General features: G+C 33.2%; 1 protein-coding gene across 5 annotated transcripts in view; it reads left to right on the top strand.

The window, feature by feature from the left end:
* The window catches only part of LOC143253408 (PAX-interacting protein 1-like), a 50319-nt gene that overhangs the window by 3908 nt on the left and 26504 nt on the right, over positions 1–19907 (top strand). Inside the window, exons 2-6 of one of the 5 annotated variants that reach the window (XM_076507247.1) lie at positions 7572–7680; positions 13667–13804; positions 14341–14384; positions 15005–15062; positions 19426–19539. In XM_076507247.1, coding sequence (XP_076363362.1) covers positions 7600–7680; positions 13667–13804; positions 14341–14384; positions 15005–15062; positions 19426–19539 — 435 coding nt within the window. In that variant the 5' untranslated portion in view covers positions 7572–7599. Of the gene's footprint in view, positions 1–7571; positions 7681–13666; positions 13805–14340; positions 14385–14998; positions 15063–15619; positions 15659–19425; positions 19540–19907 lie in introns of those variants that run through there. The other 4 variants (XM_076507246.1, XM_076507249.1, XM_076507250.1 and 1 more) reach the window with 4 other exon arrangements.

Here is a 19907-nt window from a genome sequence, read left to right as displayed (position 1 = left end):
TATATCCTAGCTTATCAGTATTAATAATTTGAGTTCCTAATTTGTACAAAAGTATAGACTTGGCATTTTGACATCATAAATATCTAATTTTAAACAGTGCTGTATTTAATATACCATGTGACTAACTAAAATTATATTTAAGTGTGTTCTTTTAATACTTACTTTTAAATTAAGAAATTAACTTGTATATAATATTAAAATCTGAATTGTAATATACAAGTTGATTCCAAGCTTATTGACATAAATTCATAAAATAGCAGTTTAATAAAGTTTTGAATGTAAGTCATCAAATACGATGGCACAACTTTTGAATCCTAACCCATTGCAAAAGGGTTAATTATGTGAAAAAGGAACTTAATATATTGATTACACTAAGTCTTAATTAAGCCTTTGAGATAAAATTCAATCACTAATAGTAAAGGTAATATAAATGATCATTTCTATACAAAGGAATATTGACTAATGCTAAAGAGCCCATGATTTTGTTGTACAAGTCATTAGTTAGGCCTCTATAGAGTATTATGTGCTATTTTAGTCCTTTGTATTTATCAGGAAGAACAAATTGTTTGGAAGTTAAAAAGAGAAATATGAATTAGATGGAATGTTTTGACTTGTGCTTGTGAAATGAGAGTTGGGATTAAAAATTATGGATTTGATAAAATTGAAAAATCAAATAATGAATTATGAGGACAGTAGGACACAAAATAAATTTAGGTTAGACACAATTTTAATTTAGTTTTGTTTCTAAAAGATGAGAGTGGATAAGTGGAATGAATTGCCATCTAAAGTAAAGAATGCAACTTCTCGGGAGCTTCCAAAAGAGGTTGATGATAACTTTGGAAAACGAGGGTTTAGTGATTAGTTTTCAATTTGTTCTGGGAGGTTGGGTGTTAAGGTATTCTTGGTGGATCAAATGGTCCCTTGATCACTGGTGTTCCATCACTTGTAGATTTTTATTACACAGAATGCTGTGACAAACCTTACTGTTAGGCATAATCTAGCTTTATGTAAGAGTGGATATCAGTTGAGACTGTTGTTATTAAATTCAGTTTTTGAAACTTAACTTCCCTTCGATCACAAGATTAGTTATTTTCATTCATTGCTGCTACAAGCATTTTGCCTCCTATCACAATCAGATGAGTCCACCATGTTTCACGTAAATCATCACACATCACTTCTCCACCAATAAGAGTATGGTACATTTGTGACATGTGACTCCCTTTAGGCACCTCTATCAAACTATCACTTCTTGTTTAGTCAGTGCATGTACTTGGATGATGTTAGTTTTTTTCATTCTTTACTGTTTCATATTCATATGTAGTATACTTATGAAAAGGTCTTCGTTTATTATATAACTTTTTGGTTTTTCTGTAGTCTGAAATTTGTCTTCATTTATCCCAGCTTATTCCAGTTGTATTTTGAAGCTAATGATACCACACTGGGAGTCATGTTTACAGGTCACAGGCAATCTGGCATGGGTTTATATCTGTGTTTATACTCTAGGATATTGAACATTTAAAAAATTGGCCTCTTTCTTCATTTCTTGCCTACAGTTCCTCCTGTAGATGCTGACCTTATTTGGAAGGATGTAGATCTTGATGGTCTTTTCCCACCACTGGATTGCTTTTGAATGTCCAGCTCATCCATGGTTTCCACAATTTCTTCAGCTCTAATGTTTACCTCCACTGGCTCCTCCTTTATCTCCTACCCTTCTTCATCCACATCTTTTATCTACACACTTGAATCTCATTCAGTCTTTGACAGGAAGATTGGGTTTATACCTGCAGGTAGCTTTCTTTTAGCTTATTCTGTTTGCTCTTATTTAGTTGGCATTTACTGGTGTAAATTTAAAGTGTTTTGTAGTTAATGTGTATTTTGGAGAGTTTTCTTTATCCATCCTTACTGTTTACATGCATTCCTTCATGATTAGTCATTGTCCCTGACCAGATAACCTGGGGTATTCGTGTACATCCATATACAGATCCAACAAAAGTTTAAAATGGTGTAACTAGCATAAAACGTACTGTCTGTCAAATTATTCTAAAGGTTTTTAACTTCAAAATAATTTTGAGCTTGTTACTCCTACTATTTCATTTCTGTTTCCAAATTTCTCATCAAAGAGGTTGCCTACTAAATTTTTAACAAGTTCTTGCACCTGAATCAAGCCACCTATAACTCTTCTGTGTCTCAGGGAAAGCTTAGTCTCTCATGGCTTAAACTACTATAAGTACTTCTAGAGGCCCTTTTCTTTGCACTCTTTCCCTTCATGTAACTATCTTTCTTGTATTGAGAACATCAATCTTGTACGAATTTACAGTATCCTTCTTATTCTTAAAATTGAAGTTCATATAAGAAAATCTGAGAACTTTGTCTTTTCAGTACAGTTAAATAATCATTATATGTTATGATGAACATAACAGTGATGGTCAACCCTTATTTTCAAACAGCAGTAATACTTCTTAGATGAGAGAAGTAATAAGTACACAGAGTAGGTCACAAAGTAAGATTCTAAATTCATAAACACATTTTAAGTACACTAAAGAAATTATTGGATACTACACTGCAATTTGGGAATATTCATATCCCTATTCAGATTAGATGAGAAAGAAAAAATATTCAAAATTGTTTATGTTGGAAGGAGTAGACAATGTATATAAGGATCAACTTTACATCTGATTAACTTATTCCTTTTGACACAATACATATAAGGATCAACTTTAGATCTGATTAACTTATTCCTTTTGACAATACATATAAGGATGAACTTTATATCTGATTAATTTATTCCTCTTGACACAATACATATAAAGATCAACTTTACATCTGATTAATTTATTCCTTTTGACATAATACATATAAGGATCAACTTTACATCTGATTAACTTATTCCTTTTGACAATACATATAAGGATGAACTTTATATCTGATTAATTTATTCCTCTTGAGACAATACATATAAGGATCAACTTTACATCTGATTAACTTATTCCTTTTGACAATACTTATAAGGATGAACTTTATATCTGATTAATTTATTCCTCTTGACACAATACATATAAAGATCAACTTTACATCTGATTAATTTATTCCTTTTGACACAATACATATAAGGATCAGCTTTACATCTGATTAATTTATTCCTTTTGACACAATACATATAAGGATCAACTTTACATCTGATTAACTTATTCCTTTTGACACAATACATATAAGGATCAACTTTGCATCTGATTAACTTATTCCTTTTGACACAATACATATACATATCTGGAACTGATGCACCAGCATGTAGTCTGTGTAACACTCAGATCACAGTAAGCCATATTTTACTTTCTTGTCATCGTTATGATTCACATTGATGGCACCATTTTAAACATGTTCTCTCCCAAGGTTTGTCCATAATGTTAGTGTTATTGGTGATGGTGATACTGTCCACTTTGGTAATGTTTTTAGTTTTTTAAAGGCCATTAATCTCTTTAATGCTATTTAAGTTTTTTAAGATATACATTACACCTTTTTAATGTGGCTCCTTTTTAAAAATCACAGTTCATCTAGTTCAATTTGAAATTAGAAACTAGCCATAACATTAAATAACTCAAAACCAGGTCTGGAAAGGCCAACTTCAGGTGGCTAATGCTGCTGTTTGAAGTATCCATTTGAACTACCTGTTAGTCATCCTGGCGAGTTATTATTAAAATTTGCTACAAGTCTTTTAAAATTTTATTACTTTACTTTTTGAAAATGGTCATAATGATACATAATTCGAAACCAGGACATCGAAAGGCCAACTTCAGGTGACTGACGGTGGTTCTTGTACTTACCTGTTAGTCTTCCTGGCGGGTTATGATAATTACCGTTATGCTAAAGAAAGTCCTTCAAGACTTCACTTACTGTAATTTCTCTCTTAACGTTGCAGACTAAATGTCAACATTGGTTTTATGCTTTTTATGTTTTTAAATTTTGTTTTGTTTTACCTTCATTTCCTTTTATGAATTTTACTAAATTTACTAATTTTACCTTTTTACTAGATGTTTGGCACAGATAGTCGAGCTGCTTTGTGCCATAAAACAATAAATCAACTAACCAACCATTTCACAAAAATTAAGTTGTCTTCAGTGCTATGAAAATTGCTATCTTGCTTTATTCTCCTTAAGAAAAATAGCCAGCTCTTCAAAAGCACTTTAGTTTTGGGTCTTATTTGAAAATGTGAAAATTACTCATTATGAAAAAAATTAACAGTAGGCATAATAGAGTGATATGACCCCCAAACCTTTTCACGGATGTAGTGTGTTTTTCTTCTTTTTTTGATAAATACCTTCATGCTTACCCTAGATAAGAGGTTGTCCCCACCTACCTTTTACACCAGAGTTACACCTCTGAGTGCAACAGTCAAATTAACATGTCACACAGTAGATACCATAATCAGTACAATATTTTTGTATTTTTAATAGATAAACAGCATATTAGAGGCGCGTCTTTTCAGCAGCTCCTAGAAATATATTCATCAGGAAATAATTGGCATAAAAAAAAAATCAATTTATTGCTATGGGATTATTTGACCCATCTTATACCTCCACTCTGTCAAAGTAACACAAACTTTTTTGCCATCCAACCTGATATCTAAAATACTCACCCCACCTCTCTGAAAATAAGCCATGCTTTTAGCAAATCATTTGATGTGATTTTGTAACTGCTAAAATTTACTCTAGAAAAGTAGTAATCTAGAATAACAATACATAATAATAATTCTGTGATTTTTAAAAATGAAGATTTGGAATTTTACAACTGTTACAATCCAAACTGAATCAAGAACTTTTGTGTGTTTCTTTCTCTTGAATACTTCTGTGTATCTGAACACCTCCTTCTGCCAAATTAACCCTCTTGTCACAGGTATCTTTTATTGCACATAACACAATATCCCACATTTAGATTTTTTTTATTAAGCTGCTATTTTTTATTACACCAATTAGTGTAGCATAAAATCTTAGCTAATATCCTTATTTTAATAATATACAAGTTTTAAGGTCTTTATCGTAAGACAATATTTTTACAAATACTGAATTTAGCCTATTGTGACTCATATGAAATTTTCTGTAGGTATCTTTTCACTTTTGTGTTATCCACATTCCCTCCCCAAGGAAACTGTGATAGTAAATATAAATTATTCACTATAAAATTATCATTGCTTAGACAACTCATAATTTTTATATCCTTCAATTTTGGTTGGTAGAGCTATCAAATAGAAAATCAGACACTTCCTGACATACCGACGTGTTTGAGAATTTGTTAATAGTTTTCTCTTATGTTTAATTATACATTACATATAACCAATAGTAAGTCAAGATTTTAATCTATCAAAGACACATTTTGTAATGTTGAGTTCTAAACACAGAATAGTTAGTTTCACATCTAATTCAACTTTGGTTCCCACAGGAATCACAATGGCTAGTTTGTAAGCACTTGTAATGGCTCTTTTTTGTGTATTCAGAAAGGCAAAGAAACTGTGATTGTTATAGGAAATTGTCCTCTTTTTAATATTGTTAGTCTGCATTGTATGGCACATTATTTAATTATGTACTACCATTAGCATAGAAAGTAAGCTTAACTCTCTCAACAAGAGGTTGGTCTATATAAATGATCACATGACCTCTTTGTACTTGTTTAAAGGCTTAGATTTAATACTTCTAATTTTCAACAATGTGTATATTTTCACAATGTGCACATCTTGGCAGTATTTCTTTTAATATTATAAGTCTTTAATGTACAGAAAAATGTTTTTTTAGTGTAATATTTTTAATAAAATGAAATAAAGATTTGTCCATGAATATATTGAGTATTTGGCTTGAATAGTCTGTATGTAGACAGTCAATAGCAAGAAAAAAGGAAATTGGTTCTGTATTTTAGTTCTTGCTTTTCATGTTTATTCTTTATTTGTTATCATAAAAGTAATGAAAATATAAAAATATGTAACTGTTTAGTTCGATTAAGTAAAGTAGTAATAATATAATAAAAATATTTCATAAAACATGTACTCTAGCAGCTAAGAGTAGCTCGTAGTTAATGCAATTTGATAGTACAACATGAGCTGCCTATTCCCAAAGTGATTTAGAACTTATACTGGTACAAAAAGTAGCTGGACAAGATGTAAAGGACAATAAATTTTAAATATAATTAAATGTACACTGTTACAAGTTTAAAGCTATGTGGGATTTACAAATGAAGTTTCATGTAAAAATTTGAAGTCATTCTAGAATGGAAATAATAGTAATTTAGACTTATTTGATATTTTTATTATTCTTTTGGTTGATAAGAGGTTGGTCAGATTGATGATTCTGTTTTGAGTGAGGACAAAGAAAATGACAGATAATATAAAAAAATTTTACTGAAAAAAGTTTGAAATTCATTTAGGAGGTTTCATGGATTACACAAAAGAAATTTGAGATTTTTGAGATAAGTATTTTTAATCTTAATGTGAATATCATTTTGCACTCAATGGGATTATTCAAAAACAAATAATATATTCTTGGACAAATCTTTATTTTAGTTTATTAAAAATACTTCACTAAAAACAATTTTTGTTGTTGTATGTGAAAGGCTTATAAAGTTAACTGAAAGACTGACAAATTTTTTAAAGATTATATTTTATTGGAAGTAAGAAATACTAATAATTTAAGGAGGCATGCCAGGAGTGTATTCTCTTCCTATTTATTATCAGAAGAAAACAGGCAAGTGTGTTTAACAAGCTATCGTGTGACTGGACACATTTCAGGATCCATATTATAGCAGTATATTTGTCACAATGGAAGAATCTAATGAAAGAATGATTTAAACCTTAATACCAAAAACTAAGAACTTCATAGCACTAAAATGTTTCACTTTACACTTTCTTCAGGAGCATTCACTAAAACACAAAACTGACAGTACAAAACTTGAAATGGTTTAAATAATGAATTCTAATCAAATACAAGGTCATTTATTTCAAGTCTTAATATGTTAACTATACACCAAAATACAGAAATTAAATTATTTAAATATTTTACTATCTTTTGAATAAAATGTCATCTTTAAGTTTTAATACTGAATTGTACTGTATTGCATTAAAATGGTGAATTTTAATTTTCACTTTATTTGCACTTGGTGGCATGCAAGATTTTGAAGTCCACGTTAACAGCTTTGTTGGTTGATGTCTTTAAGAAGACAGATTAAGTTTCTAACTTGTAAGGTCTTACTTATAGACAATTCAGAGCTTGGAATATATAAACAAATACGAGAGTTATCTAAATAAACATATAAAAACATACTGAAACCTGTTAAGTTGGAAAGTTGGTTGTTTGTGAAAGAAATGAGGCATAACCTGTTAGATATTTTCTAGCCAGTAAATGTATAAAATTAATATTATATTATAGTAACATTTTTTAGCCAATTTTTTTCAAGGCAGTCAACTGGAAAACTTGATAAAAGGAACTGGAACATATTTGCATGTAGAATCACCACTAATTACATACACATATGGAAATTATTACTTGATGAAGTAATATATTCATTAGGTTTTTATGTTTTTTTGTGTGCAGAGATTGAAGGTGAAGCTCAAGGATTATTATGTATAATATTGAAATGAAGCCAGATCTGTTTAAGGATGTTAAGTTTTATATTGTTGATGACATAGAAGACCATGATAAAGTAAGTAGTTTGTGAGCTAATAGCCATTTATGTTATATATTTTTAGTTTTGTCCTTAATTGTAACAGAATTAGCATTATCTAAAGCATTGGATATGGAATACTTTTAATTTTTTCCAGGAAAATAATTGTTATAAATATTTTCCCCAAAGGATTCCCCTCAGTGTGGATTTCTGTACATCATGAGGGGACCTCCCAGGGAAGGCTCTGTTCTTTCAGTTTACTTCCTCTGGGATCCAAACATCCACCCACGTGTTTGCCGTGCATGGCAATCTGTGGAGGGGAGGAGAGGATCCTCGTGGTTGAAGGGTCCAACCCTAACGCACCTCTTTGGCCTTGAATTCCTGAAGACGGGAGGCCTTGGAATGGTTTCCCTTGAGTCAATCAGCTGGTCTGCTTGGGTTAGGATCAAGCAAGTACCAGTGTTGGATGTTCTCAACAGGTGTTGTGGACATTTGTGTGTGATGCTGGTGTTTGTGTATAGTGCTCATGAAACCCTAACGTTGCTGTAGTGTCCTTGTTTGACATTGTAGTGCATCCCCTCATAGGGCTCCATGGTGGGTGGAGTCAGTGGGCACAGAAATTTCCTTTTCTTTACTATGGATACTCCAATTAAAAATCTTAATAAAATAGTGAAAAAACAGTCCATAGGTAAATTACCATGTCTTGAAAATTCTGAGCAGCAATCCTCACCATCTGTACCACCTGTTGTACCTCATTCTCTTTCAGACAAACCTTTTGGGCAGATGTCTCCCTTTTTCATTCAGAAGGGACTAGAGGGATTTACTGGCTCTCCAAAGTCAGTAAAGAAGCTTCGATCTGGTGACATATTGGTGGAAACACCCACACGTAAATAAAAGTGGTTACCCTAATATAATGGAACTGTCGAGGTTTACGTTCCAATCTGGATGATATCAAAACACTGATTGCTTCCTACCATCCTGTTTGTCTTTCCTTACAAGAAACATTTCTGAAACCTGCTGATACAGTCACCCTTCAACAGTTTTCTTTGTACAGAAATGAGAGGCTGTGTGATGGATGAGTGCATGGAGGGGTGGCACTGTTGGTTGATCAGCATGTGCCCACCCTGTCTTTGCCACTCGACACCATTGGAGGCTGTAGCCATTCGTGTTTCCTTGAGTTATACCATCACTGTTTTTTCTCTCTACCTGTTGCCTGGAGAGACATATGATCAATCAAACCTTGATGCTCGTATTGAACAGTTGCTGTCTCCCTTTTTCATCCTGGGGGACTTTAGTAGACATCACCCTCTGGGGAAGTGCTGATATTGATAGGAGGGGTTGCTCTGTAGAGCATATGTTCTCTGATCACAACTTTTCTCTTTTCAATACTGGTTCTTCTACTTATTTCCATGCATCTAGTCAGTCCTTTACTGCTATTAATCTCTCAATTTGCTCCCCTTCATTATTCTTCCATTTTTTATGGAGTGTTGACAGTAATCCACAAGGCAGTAATAATTTTTCCATAATCTTGAGAGAGACAGGCCGTGGTTAATGCCATCTGATCCACTTGCCCTGGTGGAAGCTGGATCAGGTAACCTGGCTCTCTTTCTCTGCTCTTGCAGAAATTGATCCTGCCATTGTCTGTAAGCCATCAATAGACAACTGTGTGGCAGCAGTAACTGACTGTATTATACAAGCAGCTGCTTGATGTATTTCTAAAACCTTGACACGTTTTCTACTGTATCATCGTCCATGGTGGAATCCTGCCTGCCACATGGGCCTGGGATACTTTCCGTAGATATCCCACGCTCTCAAACGTTGTTGCTTCCCAGCAGGACCATGCACATGTTTGGTGAGTAAGATGTGAAAGCCAGAAGGAATCTTGGATTAAGTTTACAACTGGCGTATTTTCCACCACCAGTTCCAAAGTTATATGGGACAAGATTTGAAAGGTCAGTGGGCAATATAATTTTGTCCCCCTTTCGATCTTGTTCTCTGATGGCCAGGAAGTAGCTGATACCTGGATCATCACCAATACTCTAGTTGAAAGCTTTTGCTGGGTATCTAGCACTTCTGCTTCTTCCATCACCTTCTTAGCCATCAAGACTCGGGCAGAGCAATCACCTCTTTCCTTTTGAGCTAATTCTCTCCATGACTATAATCGTCCCTTTACACTGGTGGAACTCAAACTGGCCCTTCATTGGTCTGGCAGTACATCAGTTGGACTTGATGATATACACTTTGACATGCTGTGCCATCTATCTCCTGCTTCTCTTGCTATTCTTTAGATTGTTTGTAACTGTATCTGGCAGGAGAATGTTTTTCCTGATGCCTGTCAACAGGCTGTTGTCCTACCTTTCTCTAAGCCTGCAAAGGATCCCAAGATTCCTTCAAACTACCATCCAATTGCTTTGACGAGCTGTCTCTGTAAAACCTGAGAGAGGATGGTTAATGCTTGTCTTGTTTACTTCCTCGAATCAAATAACCTCCTCTCACCCACCCAGTGTGGGTTTCGACAACAGCACTCCACCATGGACCACCTGATTCGACTTGAAACATCAATCAGAGAAGCCTTTTTCAAACAACGACATCTTGTATCAGTATTCTTTGACATTGAGAAGGCTTATGATACAACATGGCATTCTGTGAGACCTCCATACATACATTGCTGGTTAAAATCTTAAGGCCGATGAACATAAAGAAAAAATATGCATTTCGCATTGTTAGACTCAACCACTTATTTGAGAAGAGCTTCAAATGATGGAAATAAGAAAAGGGAAAATAAAAATAAAAACCTTTTTTAGCATGTAATAGGGAAAATGTGAACACTATGAAATTAGCCTAAATACGAGCTGGTCAAAAGTTTAAGACCATACTGAAACAAGGCATTAATCGGTAAACACGTAACAAAATTTAGTCATTTGTGTTCAAGCATTAGCGTTGTCAACATCTTTCACTGACTTCTCCTGTGTTATATTGGGTAAAAACATGGCAAAGGCTAAAAAGTTGACAGTGTTTGAACGTGGCAGAATTGTCGAGATGCAAAAGCAAGGTCTCTCTCAGTATGCCATCGCTGATGAGATTGGGCGTTGTAAAACTGCTGTTGCAAATTTCTTAAAAGACCCTGAGGGTTACGAAAGGAGAATTTCAAGTGGTTGGCCCAAGAAAATTTTGCCAGCGTTGAGCAGGAGGATTCAACGGGTTGTCCGGCAAGACACCAGCCGATTGTTGAACCAGATTAAGGCCCTTACAGACACAGAATGCAGCTCACGAACAATAATACTGCATCCATGAGAGAATGGCTTTAAAAACCATAAACGTCGTCAAATACCAAGCCTCCTTCCACACCACGAAACAGCTCGGTTAAACTTTGCTGAGAAGCACCAAACATGGGACGTAGAAAAGTGGATGAAGGTTTTCTTCTCTGTTGAGAAAAAAATTAACTTGGATGGTACAGATGGCTTCCAATGTTACTGGCCCAATAAGGATATCCCACTGGAGACATTTTTTACATGAAACAGTGGAGGAGATTCCATCATGATCTGGGGTGCTTTTTCCTTCCATGGAACAATGGAGCTTCAGGTTATACAAAGGCATTAAACAGCAGCTGGCTACATTAGCATGTTGGACAGAGCATTCTTATTGACTGAAGGCCCTTGCTTGTGTGGAAATGACTGGATCTTTCAGCAGGACAATGCTGCAATTCACAATGTCTGCAGGACAAAGGACTTTTTCATGGCAAATAAAATGATTCTTTGCACCATCCAGCGTGTTCGCCCGAACTGAACCCCTTTGAAAATGTTAGGGGGTGGATGGCAAGGGAAGTCTATAAAAATGGATATCAATTCCAAATAGTTCATGATCTTTGTGAAGCCATCTTTACCACTTGGAATAGCAATCCAGCCAGCCTTCTGCAAACAATTATATCAACCATGCCAAAGCGAATTTTTGAAGTTATTCGCAATGATGGCCGTGCAACTCACTACTGAGACCTCTTGTTGGGCATTTCCTACCCTGTTTAGGATTTCTTTTTGGTATGGTCTTAAACTTTTGACCAACTAGTATTTAGGCTAATTTCATAGTGTTCACATTTTCCCTATTAAATGCTAAACAAGTTTTTTACTTTTGTTTTCCCATTTCTTATTCTCATCTTTCGAAGCTCTACTTGAATAAGTGGTTGAGTCTGGCAATGCAAAACTCATATTTTTTCTTTATGTTCATTGGCCTTAAGATTTTGGCCAGCAGTATTTATGGGTTATGTGGCCATTTGCCCATTTTTATTAAAACTTTAATGGACAGGAGATTCCAGTTTCGTGTGGATTCGACACTTTCCCATTCTTTTCTACAGGAACTTGGAGTCCTTGGAACTTATACATTACACCTTTTTAATGTGACTTCCTTTTAAAAATCACAGTTCATCTAGTTTGATTTTAAATTAGAAACTGGTCGTGACATTGAATAACTTGAAACCAGGACTGGAAAGGCCAACATCAGGTGACTAACGCTGCTGTTTGAACTATCCGTTAGTCATTCTGGTGAGTTATAATAATTTTGCCACAAGTCTTTTAGAAGTTTTATTACTTTTCTTTTTGAAAATGGCCATATTGTCAACTAATTCAGAACCAGGACTGGAAAGGCAAACTTCTGATGACTGATGGTGGTTTTTGTACTTACCTGTTGGTCTTTCTGGTGAGTTATGATAATTATAGTTATGCTACAGAAAGTCCTTTAAACTTGAATTATTGTAGTTTTTTCTTAACATTGTAGACGAGATGTAAACATTGGTTTTATGCTATTTATGTGTATTTTTTTAAACTTTGTTTTGTTTTACCTTAACTTCCTTTTATGAATTTTACTAAATTTACTTTTAACTTTTTATCAGATGACTGGAGCTGCTTTGTGCCACAAAACACTAAATCAACCAACCAACCAACCCAAAGGATTATGAAAGTTTACAGTTTTTAATGGAATTTAAAAAAAATATATAATTTAACTGTGGTTTTAACTTGAATAGCAAGAATTTTTTCATGTTTAATAGTGTCAGAATTTTTAATTAAATAAGTTTGTAGATCAAGTAATTAAAATTTTATTACTTTAGTTCAAATGTATTTTTGTCCTTTAGATAAACTTGCTAAAGGTAGAATAATAGTATTCTTAAACAGGAAACAAATTTATCAGTACTTCTTTTAAGTTAATGATTTTTGTAATGTGCATGTTAAAAACCTGAACAAAAGTGCAAACCTGAACATAAGTTGAATGAAATTAGGCATTCTAAACTAAAATAGATTAAGAGAAAGTTTTTGCATCTTGTAACCACCTTGGTTATGCAATTTTTTGTTATCGTTTTCCCTGACTCAAAGTGTTTGTGATACAAAATGTAGCTGTAGTGTTATGTGAAGATTTTCAATGGAAGAATGACCTTCAGTTGTCATAGTTTAGTTACATTATACATGACAAAGTACCTTGCCATTTATTCATGTGATGAAATTTAGGATTAATGTTTTAGTTAACTTTCTTTGTTAGTCTTCTTTGGACAAGACATTTTGTTAGCTAATGATATGGTGAAATTTGTGATGAACTTCTCAAAAATGTCTTTTATATTATTTTTATATTTTGAATGGAAGGGAGTACTTGGCTGATAATGTGTTTGTCCATTAATAGAATTAGATCACTGTTAGTTTTATCTCTTATGGTTTTGTTATTATGGTTATAATAATAGCCTGTCTTGATGGATTATGTTATCACATTAATATCTAGCTTACTTGCACTCAGTATTCTGTTTTTTTATTTTTAAGTTGTTTTTGTTTACCAGTCTGTAGATTTATGATTTAAATACTACTATGTCCAAGCAATTTTTATTGGCATTAAGGAAAGTTGTGCCACATTGTGTTTTTTTCAAATTATGTTTGCTGTGTATACAACACATTATGTAAATTTGTCTGAAATTACTTTATATGCCATAATATCTTAGCTCATATAAAGATGTACAAATGTATTAATGCAGTACATTTTTCTCTTATTTTAGGTAAAAAAACTGCTTCTTGATGGGGGTGCAAAGCTAATCAATTATTTGTCTGACATGGTCACCCATGTCATTGCAGACAATGCTGACAACCCTGATGTTAGCGAGGCACAAGAACTGTTTGAGAAGCCTGTTGTAACTGTAAGTTGTTTAGTATTTTTTAAATAAAACCCATCAAATTTCTCATTTTAGAGCCATGCTAATTATTGGTAATAATATGAATAAAATGCTCTTGCAGAATATATTTAAATTTGGATTCCAGTAATATTTTCTTAGTACAATAAACATGCAATTCTAAAATGGTTAAGAAAGTGCCTATGTTCTTAGATGTAGATTTTCTGCAGTATTATTTAGTGGTAAGGTTCAGTTTTTTTTTTATTTAATATTTTAACTTGTTTTGAGATTGCCTGAATAAGCTAGCTCTCTTCTTATCAATTCATTTAGTTTCTCTACATGTTTCTTATTTTTTCTGCTTCTGATATGATTAGTTTATTTTGAAGTTCCATCCTGTTTTCCATACATTTTTCAAGTTAATGACCAATGAGATTATATTATTATGGATCTGTTGCCACAATGGTATATTAATGCTTACGTAATGCTGACACATTAAACAAATTCCATGTTGTTCATATGTCTGTAAAATAGAAAATATATAATATTTTACCTATTTGTTGCAGAACCAGTGGGTAAAGATGTCAGCAAAGTGTGGCACTTTGCTACCGTATCCTTTTTGTATGTGGATTTGATATAATTAGTCAATTTTAGTTTTTATCCAAGAAAAAAATAAGAAGGTAGGTTGATTATTAAAAGCATTAGAACTTGGAACTTGTTTCAAGATTATATGTAGAGAATAAATCATCTTTTTATGATGGATATATGTCAAAAATGTGTGTGTGTGTATTTGTAGGCAGATGAGCATGTGTATACATGTATACTTCTGAAACTGGACTCCTTCCTTATTGTCACTTTTAATTTAATGATGGATTAAATGTTCTTGAATTCATTTTATTACATACTGATCAGATGTGGAGTATTTATTCTCTTCCATTAAATGTAACTTGTACTCTAGTAATGCTTGGGATTTAGGGTTTTTCCTATGGTCAAAGAGCAAGTCATCATATTTGTAATGAACCCGTAGTGAGAGACTTAGATATTCCTTTTAAATCACAAGCATGACTAGAGTACAAGTTACATTTAATTGAAGAGAATAAATATGGAGTATTTAAAGTAAAACCCTTAGTGATAGGGTTAATGTTGGCTTACCTTCATTCGTGAGTGTGTATGTTTTTGTTAGTTTCATTTCTTATTGGTTAAATACGTTCTTGACATTTGTAGTATCAGTGGATTTTCACCTACAAGGACACAAATGTTCTCTTCAATTGTTGCTTGTCCAAGCCAGGTTTGTATGTGATAAACTTTTGTTTAAAGATTAAGTTGACTTATATTACAAAAAATATAAATCATGTCTATTCTTTGTTTCACTACTGCACTAGTTTCAGTTTATCAGAAATACTTACTAGTGATGAACATAGCTGAGTCAACTAATAAGTTACTTAAGAGTAGTTACTATATTGAGTAATGTCTCATAAACTGGTTGATAATTGTAATTATGGTTAATCAATTAATATCATGTAAGTAATCAACTAATTGAAATTATTTGTTTCAATTATTATTATTTAAATTATTCCAACAGTCAGTTAATTAAAATTATGACTCAATCAATTGCAACAAAAATTATAAAATAATTAAAATAGAGTTTTCAGTAAATTACTGTTTTCAATTATTTTAACCATAGTAATCAAAATATTGTGTTGGTTTCTGTTTAGTACAAAACTTCAGATTTTTGGGGAGGTTTCAGATATGATTGCTAAACTAAACTTTCTTACCCTATCTTTGTTTTTGCAAAGCTACTAAGACTGACAATCCCACTAATTTTGAACAGCTGACTAGAGAGAAAGCAGCTGATTGATAGCACCCTCCACCATTCCTCACTATGTAAGGGTTAGATAGTGTGTAAATTTATTATTTTTCTACGTTGTATTATAATTCTAACTTATAACTGAGTAAACGTATTCTTTAATATTGCATAGGCAGGTGTGGATCTTGGGGAAAAAGAGAACAGACATCCAAGGACCCCATTCCCAACCTGTTTTTTTTTTATTATTATTATTACTAGAACTTAATTGCTGTGTTTTTAATATTGTACAAGTAGGCATGGATCTAGAATTTCTGGAGCTTCTTCATTTTCTTTGTAATAACTTTATTGTTTCATATAGTATTATAAACCTTTCTTTTTTCTAATACCACTAACCATCCATCTGTAGTGAAGTGTAAGGGTTTTGTATTAAACACTACAGATTACTAACAAATTGACTCTTTGCTTGGATTATGAGAAAGACTACAAACACACAATCTATGCATATAATAATATATGTAGTTTTCTGATTTTACTTGCTCAAGATGTTTCTGTAATAATAAAGATTACAGTTTTTGTTTACTTCAGTTATGAAATAAAAAGCTTGTATAGAAGTTCCTATTTAGTTAAAAATAATAGTAACACTGACACTAAAATAATATTTACTTTTTAAACATTTTATTTTCTTTGTATACTTTTCTTGTGGTGGGTAAGGAAGGCAACTTTTTAGCTACTGTGGAAATATCTAGATGTCGTTTGCTGACTTCAGAGCAAGTTTATATCAAAGCACAAAATCGTGACTATAACAAGAAAACTACATATTTGAAGCCAAAAAAAAAATTAATTGTAAGGTTTGTTAAAAATCTTGAAAGAAGTGTGCAGCAACTCAGATATTAAAAATTAACATGTTATATATTGCTGTAGCTACTCTACAAAACATGTTGGAACAAACATGGTCTACCAATTCGTGTACCAAACTGTGACACTTAGGTTCTGCTGTTCATTCCCCTGTAACTGCTAGGAATTATCCATGAAAGTTGCAGTCATTGATGCATTTTAAGAGTGGTGATCAAATATTCCTAGTTGGTCTAACAAAAGTATCCGAAGAAATGAGAAAGTTGTTGACTAGCTGTTTTCCATCTAAGCTATCTTTTCAAAAGTTATGTTGACCAGAGTAGGTTATCCTTGTACATCTTTGAGTAAAAATCAAAAAAGCTGAGCACGCCTCATGTTTACTGCTATGGTTGAAATTGTATCAGTGTACAGTCATGTGAAGAAGTTAGGACACCCTATGAAAGCCTGTGTATTTGTGTAACATTTTTGGATATATAGATATTTAATCTCACTTTCAACAATACTGAGAGATTATAGGAATATAACTAAACAATTAAAACAGAAGAAAAGACTTTTCAAGATCTTCTATAAATGTAATTCTAAAAAATGCATGTTCTAACTGAGAAAAAAGTTAGGACACCCTACCCACAAATAGTTAGTGTTACCCCCTTTGGCTGAAATAACTGCAGTGAGACACTTCTTGTAGCCATCTACCAGTCTCTGACATCGGTCTGAAGAAAGTTTGCCCCACTCCTCAATGCAGAATTCTTTCAGCTGTGTGATGTTTGAGGGGTTTCTTACATGTACAGCCCATTTCAAGTCACTCTACAGCATCTCAATGGGATTAAGATCTGGGCTTTGACTCGGCTATTCCCGGACTCTCCATTTCTTAGTTTTCAGCCAGTTCTTGGTGGATTTACTGGTATGTTTTGGGTCATTGTTATGTTGCAGGGTCCAGTTCTGCTTCAGCTTTAATTTTCATACAGATGGTCTCACATGATCCTCAAGCACCCTCTGATACTCATGGTGGATTCTATGATTGTGAGTTGTCCAGTTCCTGCTGCAGCAAATCAGCCCCAAACCATGACACTTCCACCTCCATGCTTCACAGTTGGTATGAGGTTTTTTTCCTGGAATGTTGTATTTGGTTTACGCCAAACATGTCTTTTGTTCTGGTGTCCAAATAATTCACTTTTGAACTCATCTGTTCAAAGAACGTTATTCCAGGAGTCCTGGTCTTTGTCTACATTCTCTCTGTTAAACTTCAGTCTGGCCTTGATGTTTTTCTTAGAGAGCAAAGATTTTCTCCTTGCACACCTCCCATACAAGTTAAACTTGTGCAGTCTCTTTCTAATTGTAGAGGTATGCACTTTCACATCAACAGTAGCCAGAGCCTGCTGTAGGTCCTGTGATAACATGTTAGGGTTTTGGAGACCTCTTTTAGCTTCTTGCGGTCTGCTCTCGGGGTGAACTTGCTTGGACGACCAGACCTGAGCACGTTGGCAGTTGCTTTGAAAGCCCTCCACTTGTTGACTATTTTCCGGACAGTGGAATGGCTGATTTCAAAATATTTTGGGATCTTTTTAAATCCCTTACTCAGACTCATAAGCTGCTACAATTTTCTTTCTGAAGTCCTCAAACAGCTCTTTTGCTCTCACCATGGTGCTTACTCTCACTTCAACAGTCAGGAGCACACCAAACTAAATGTCTGAGGTTTAAATAGGACAAGCCTTATTCACAATTCTGAGTAACGATCTTCTAATCATGTGCACCTGGTGTGATACACATGTGTGTGAGTTGAGCCATTTTAAGTGGGAATAAATGTGGGGGTGTCCTAACTTTTTCCTCAGTTAAAATATGCATTTTTGTATAATTACATTTACAGAAGATCTTGAAAAGTCTTTTCTTCAGGTTTAATTGTTTAGTTATATTCCTATAGTCTCTCAGTATTGTTAAAATTGAGATTAAATATCTATATGTCCAAAAATGTTACAAAACTACACAGGCTTTCATAGGGTGTCTTAACTTTTTCACATGACTGTATGTGTTTAATGGTAGCGTGAACTTTGGCATCTCTTGACTTTGCCCTTTAACCCATATTTGGCATGAGGTACTTTTCATGTTGATATCCTTAATATGCCATTGATGCAAATATCTGAGGTATGATGGACAGAGGATTTAATGGTAATTTGGTGAGAATAAAACAAGCTTGTTATTTAAATATTTTTTTTCCTTTTACTTGGTTCTAAAGTTTGAAAAATTATTTTATTTTGCTTTGTAACTAAATATTGCTGTGCTTCTCTCCTTTTGTTAAAAGTGATTTTTAATCTACTAAGATTGTTAGTCGTAAACATTTTCACCTGCTTACTTGTAAATGCATCAAATTGTGAAATCTTTGGTACATTTAATAAACAACTACATTTGAATGAAGATATTAATTCAGTTATTACTTTCTTTTCTCTTTAGTGAGACTGCTTCATTTTATCTTAACCTATGGCATGTATTTCTCATAACGATTACAAAAACCACGATCATTTTAGTATGTGATTGCATTGTTTTGTATTTTTATCTGTTTGGTGGGTTGTTTTTAATTGCCTGGTGAAAGTAATTCAAAGGCCAGTTCACTTAAACAACAACAAATCAGATTATTTTCTCTTAATTTTTCTGCAGTTTGAATCTTGAACACATAAATTTTCATACACTGTTGTATAACTATGTTACAACTGGTATGCAAACCTAACAATCTAGGACTAACTATTTTTGAAAACTTTCTTCCTGTCACTTTGAATATCTTTCAATTTAGTCTACTCTATAAGCACTCTTGAAACAACTCTGTGTTTCGTGTATTTCTCTATCATTTAGTTTCAAATGGGCTAAAACATTATCTTTCACCTTCTCTGAATTTTCTAAGTGTTCTAGATATATCGTATTAAACTTGGTAATATTAACATCATCATCAAGACCTACAGTTTGTGGTACAAGGTGCTGATGGGTGTTTTTTCTGATTGATTAGATGTCAGAGAGTGACACCAAAGCAGTATGGGCCATGATCACTTTCTATGGAGGTAATTTTCAGCTGGACCTGACAAAGAATTGCACTCATCTTATTGCTGCTAAACCTGAGGGAGTGAGTATGTGTTAATGTGGAATGACAGTGGTTTAAAAAATAAATAGTTGTGTGAAAACTGATTGGTTTAATCAGTCAACACATTAACAATAATAATCGTACTTATTTCCTTGTGATGTAATTGACACTTTGAAAAATGTACTACTTTTTCCGAATGTACAAAATAATAATAATGCATATAAGGTAACTATTTCATCACAGGCTATGTCAATTTAACAGACCATGTGACCTCTTTGTACTTATTTAAAGTCTTTATAGATTTAATACTACTAACTCAATATGTTGTGTATATCTTTATAAACTTTGGTAGTCTTTCAGTTAACATTCTAAGTCTTTCACATACGAAAAATATTTTTTCTTAGTGAAAT

The sequence above is a fragment of the Tachypleus tridentatus genome, chromosome 6 (assembly GCF_004210375.1).
Source record: "Tachypleus tridentatus isolate NWPU-2018 chromosome 6, ASM421037v1, whole genome shotgun sequence".
NCBI lineage: Eukaryota > Metazoa > Arthropoda > Merostomata > Xiphosura > Limulidae > Tachypleus > Tachypleus tridentatus.
This window is presented reverse-complemented; position numbering and strand designations above follow the sequence as displayed.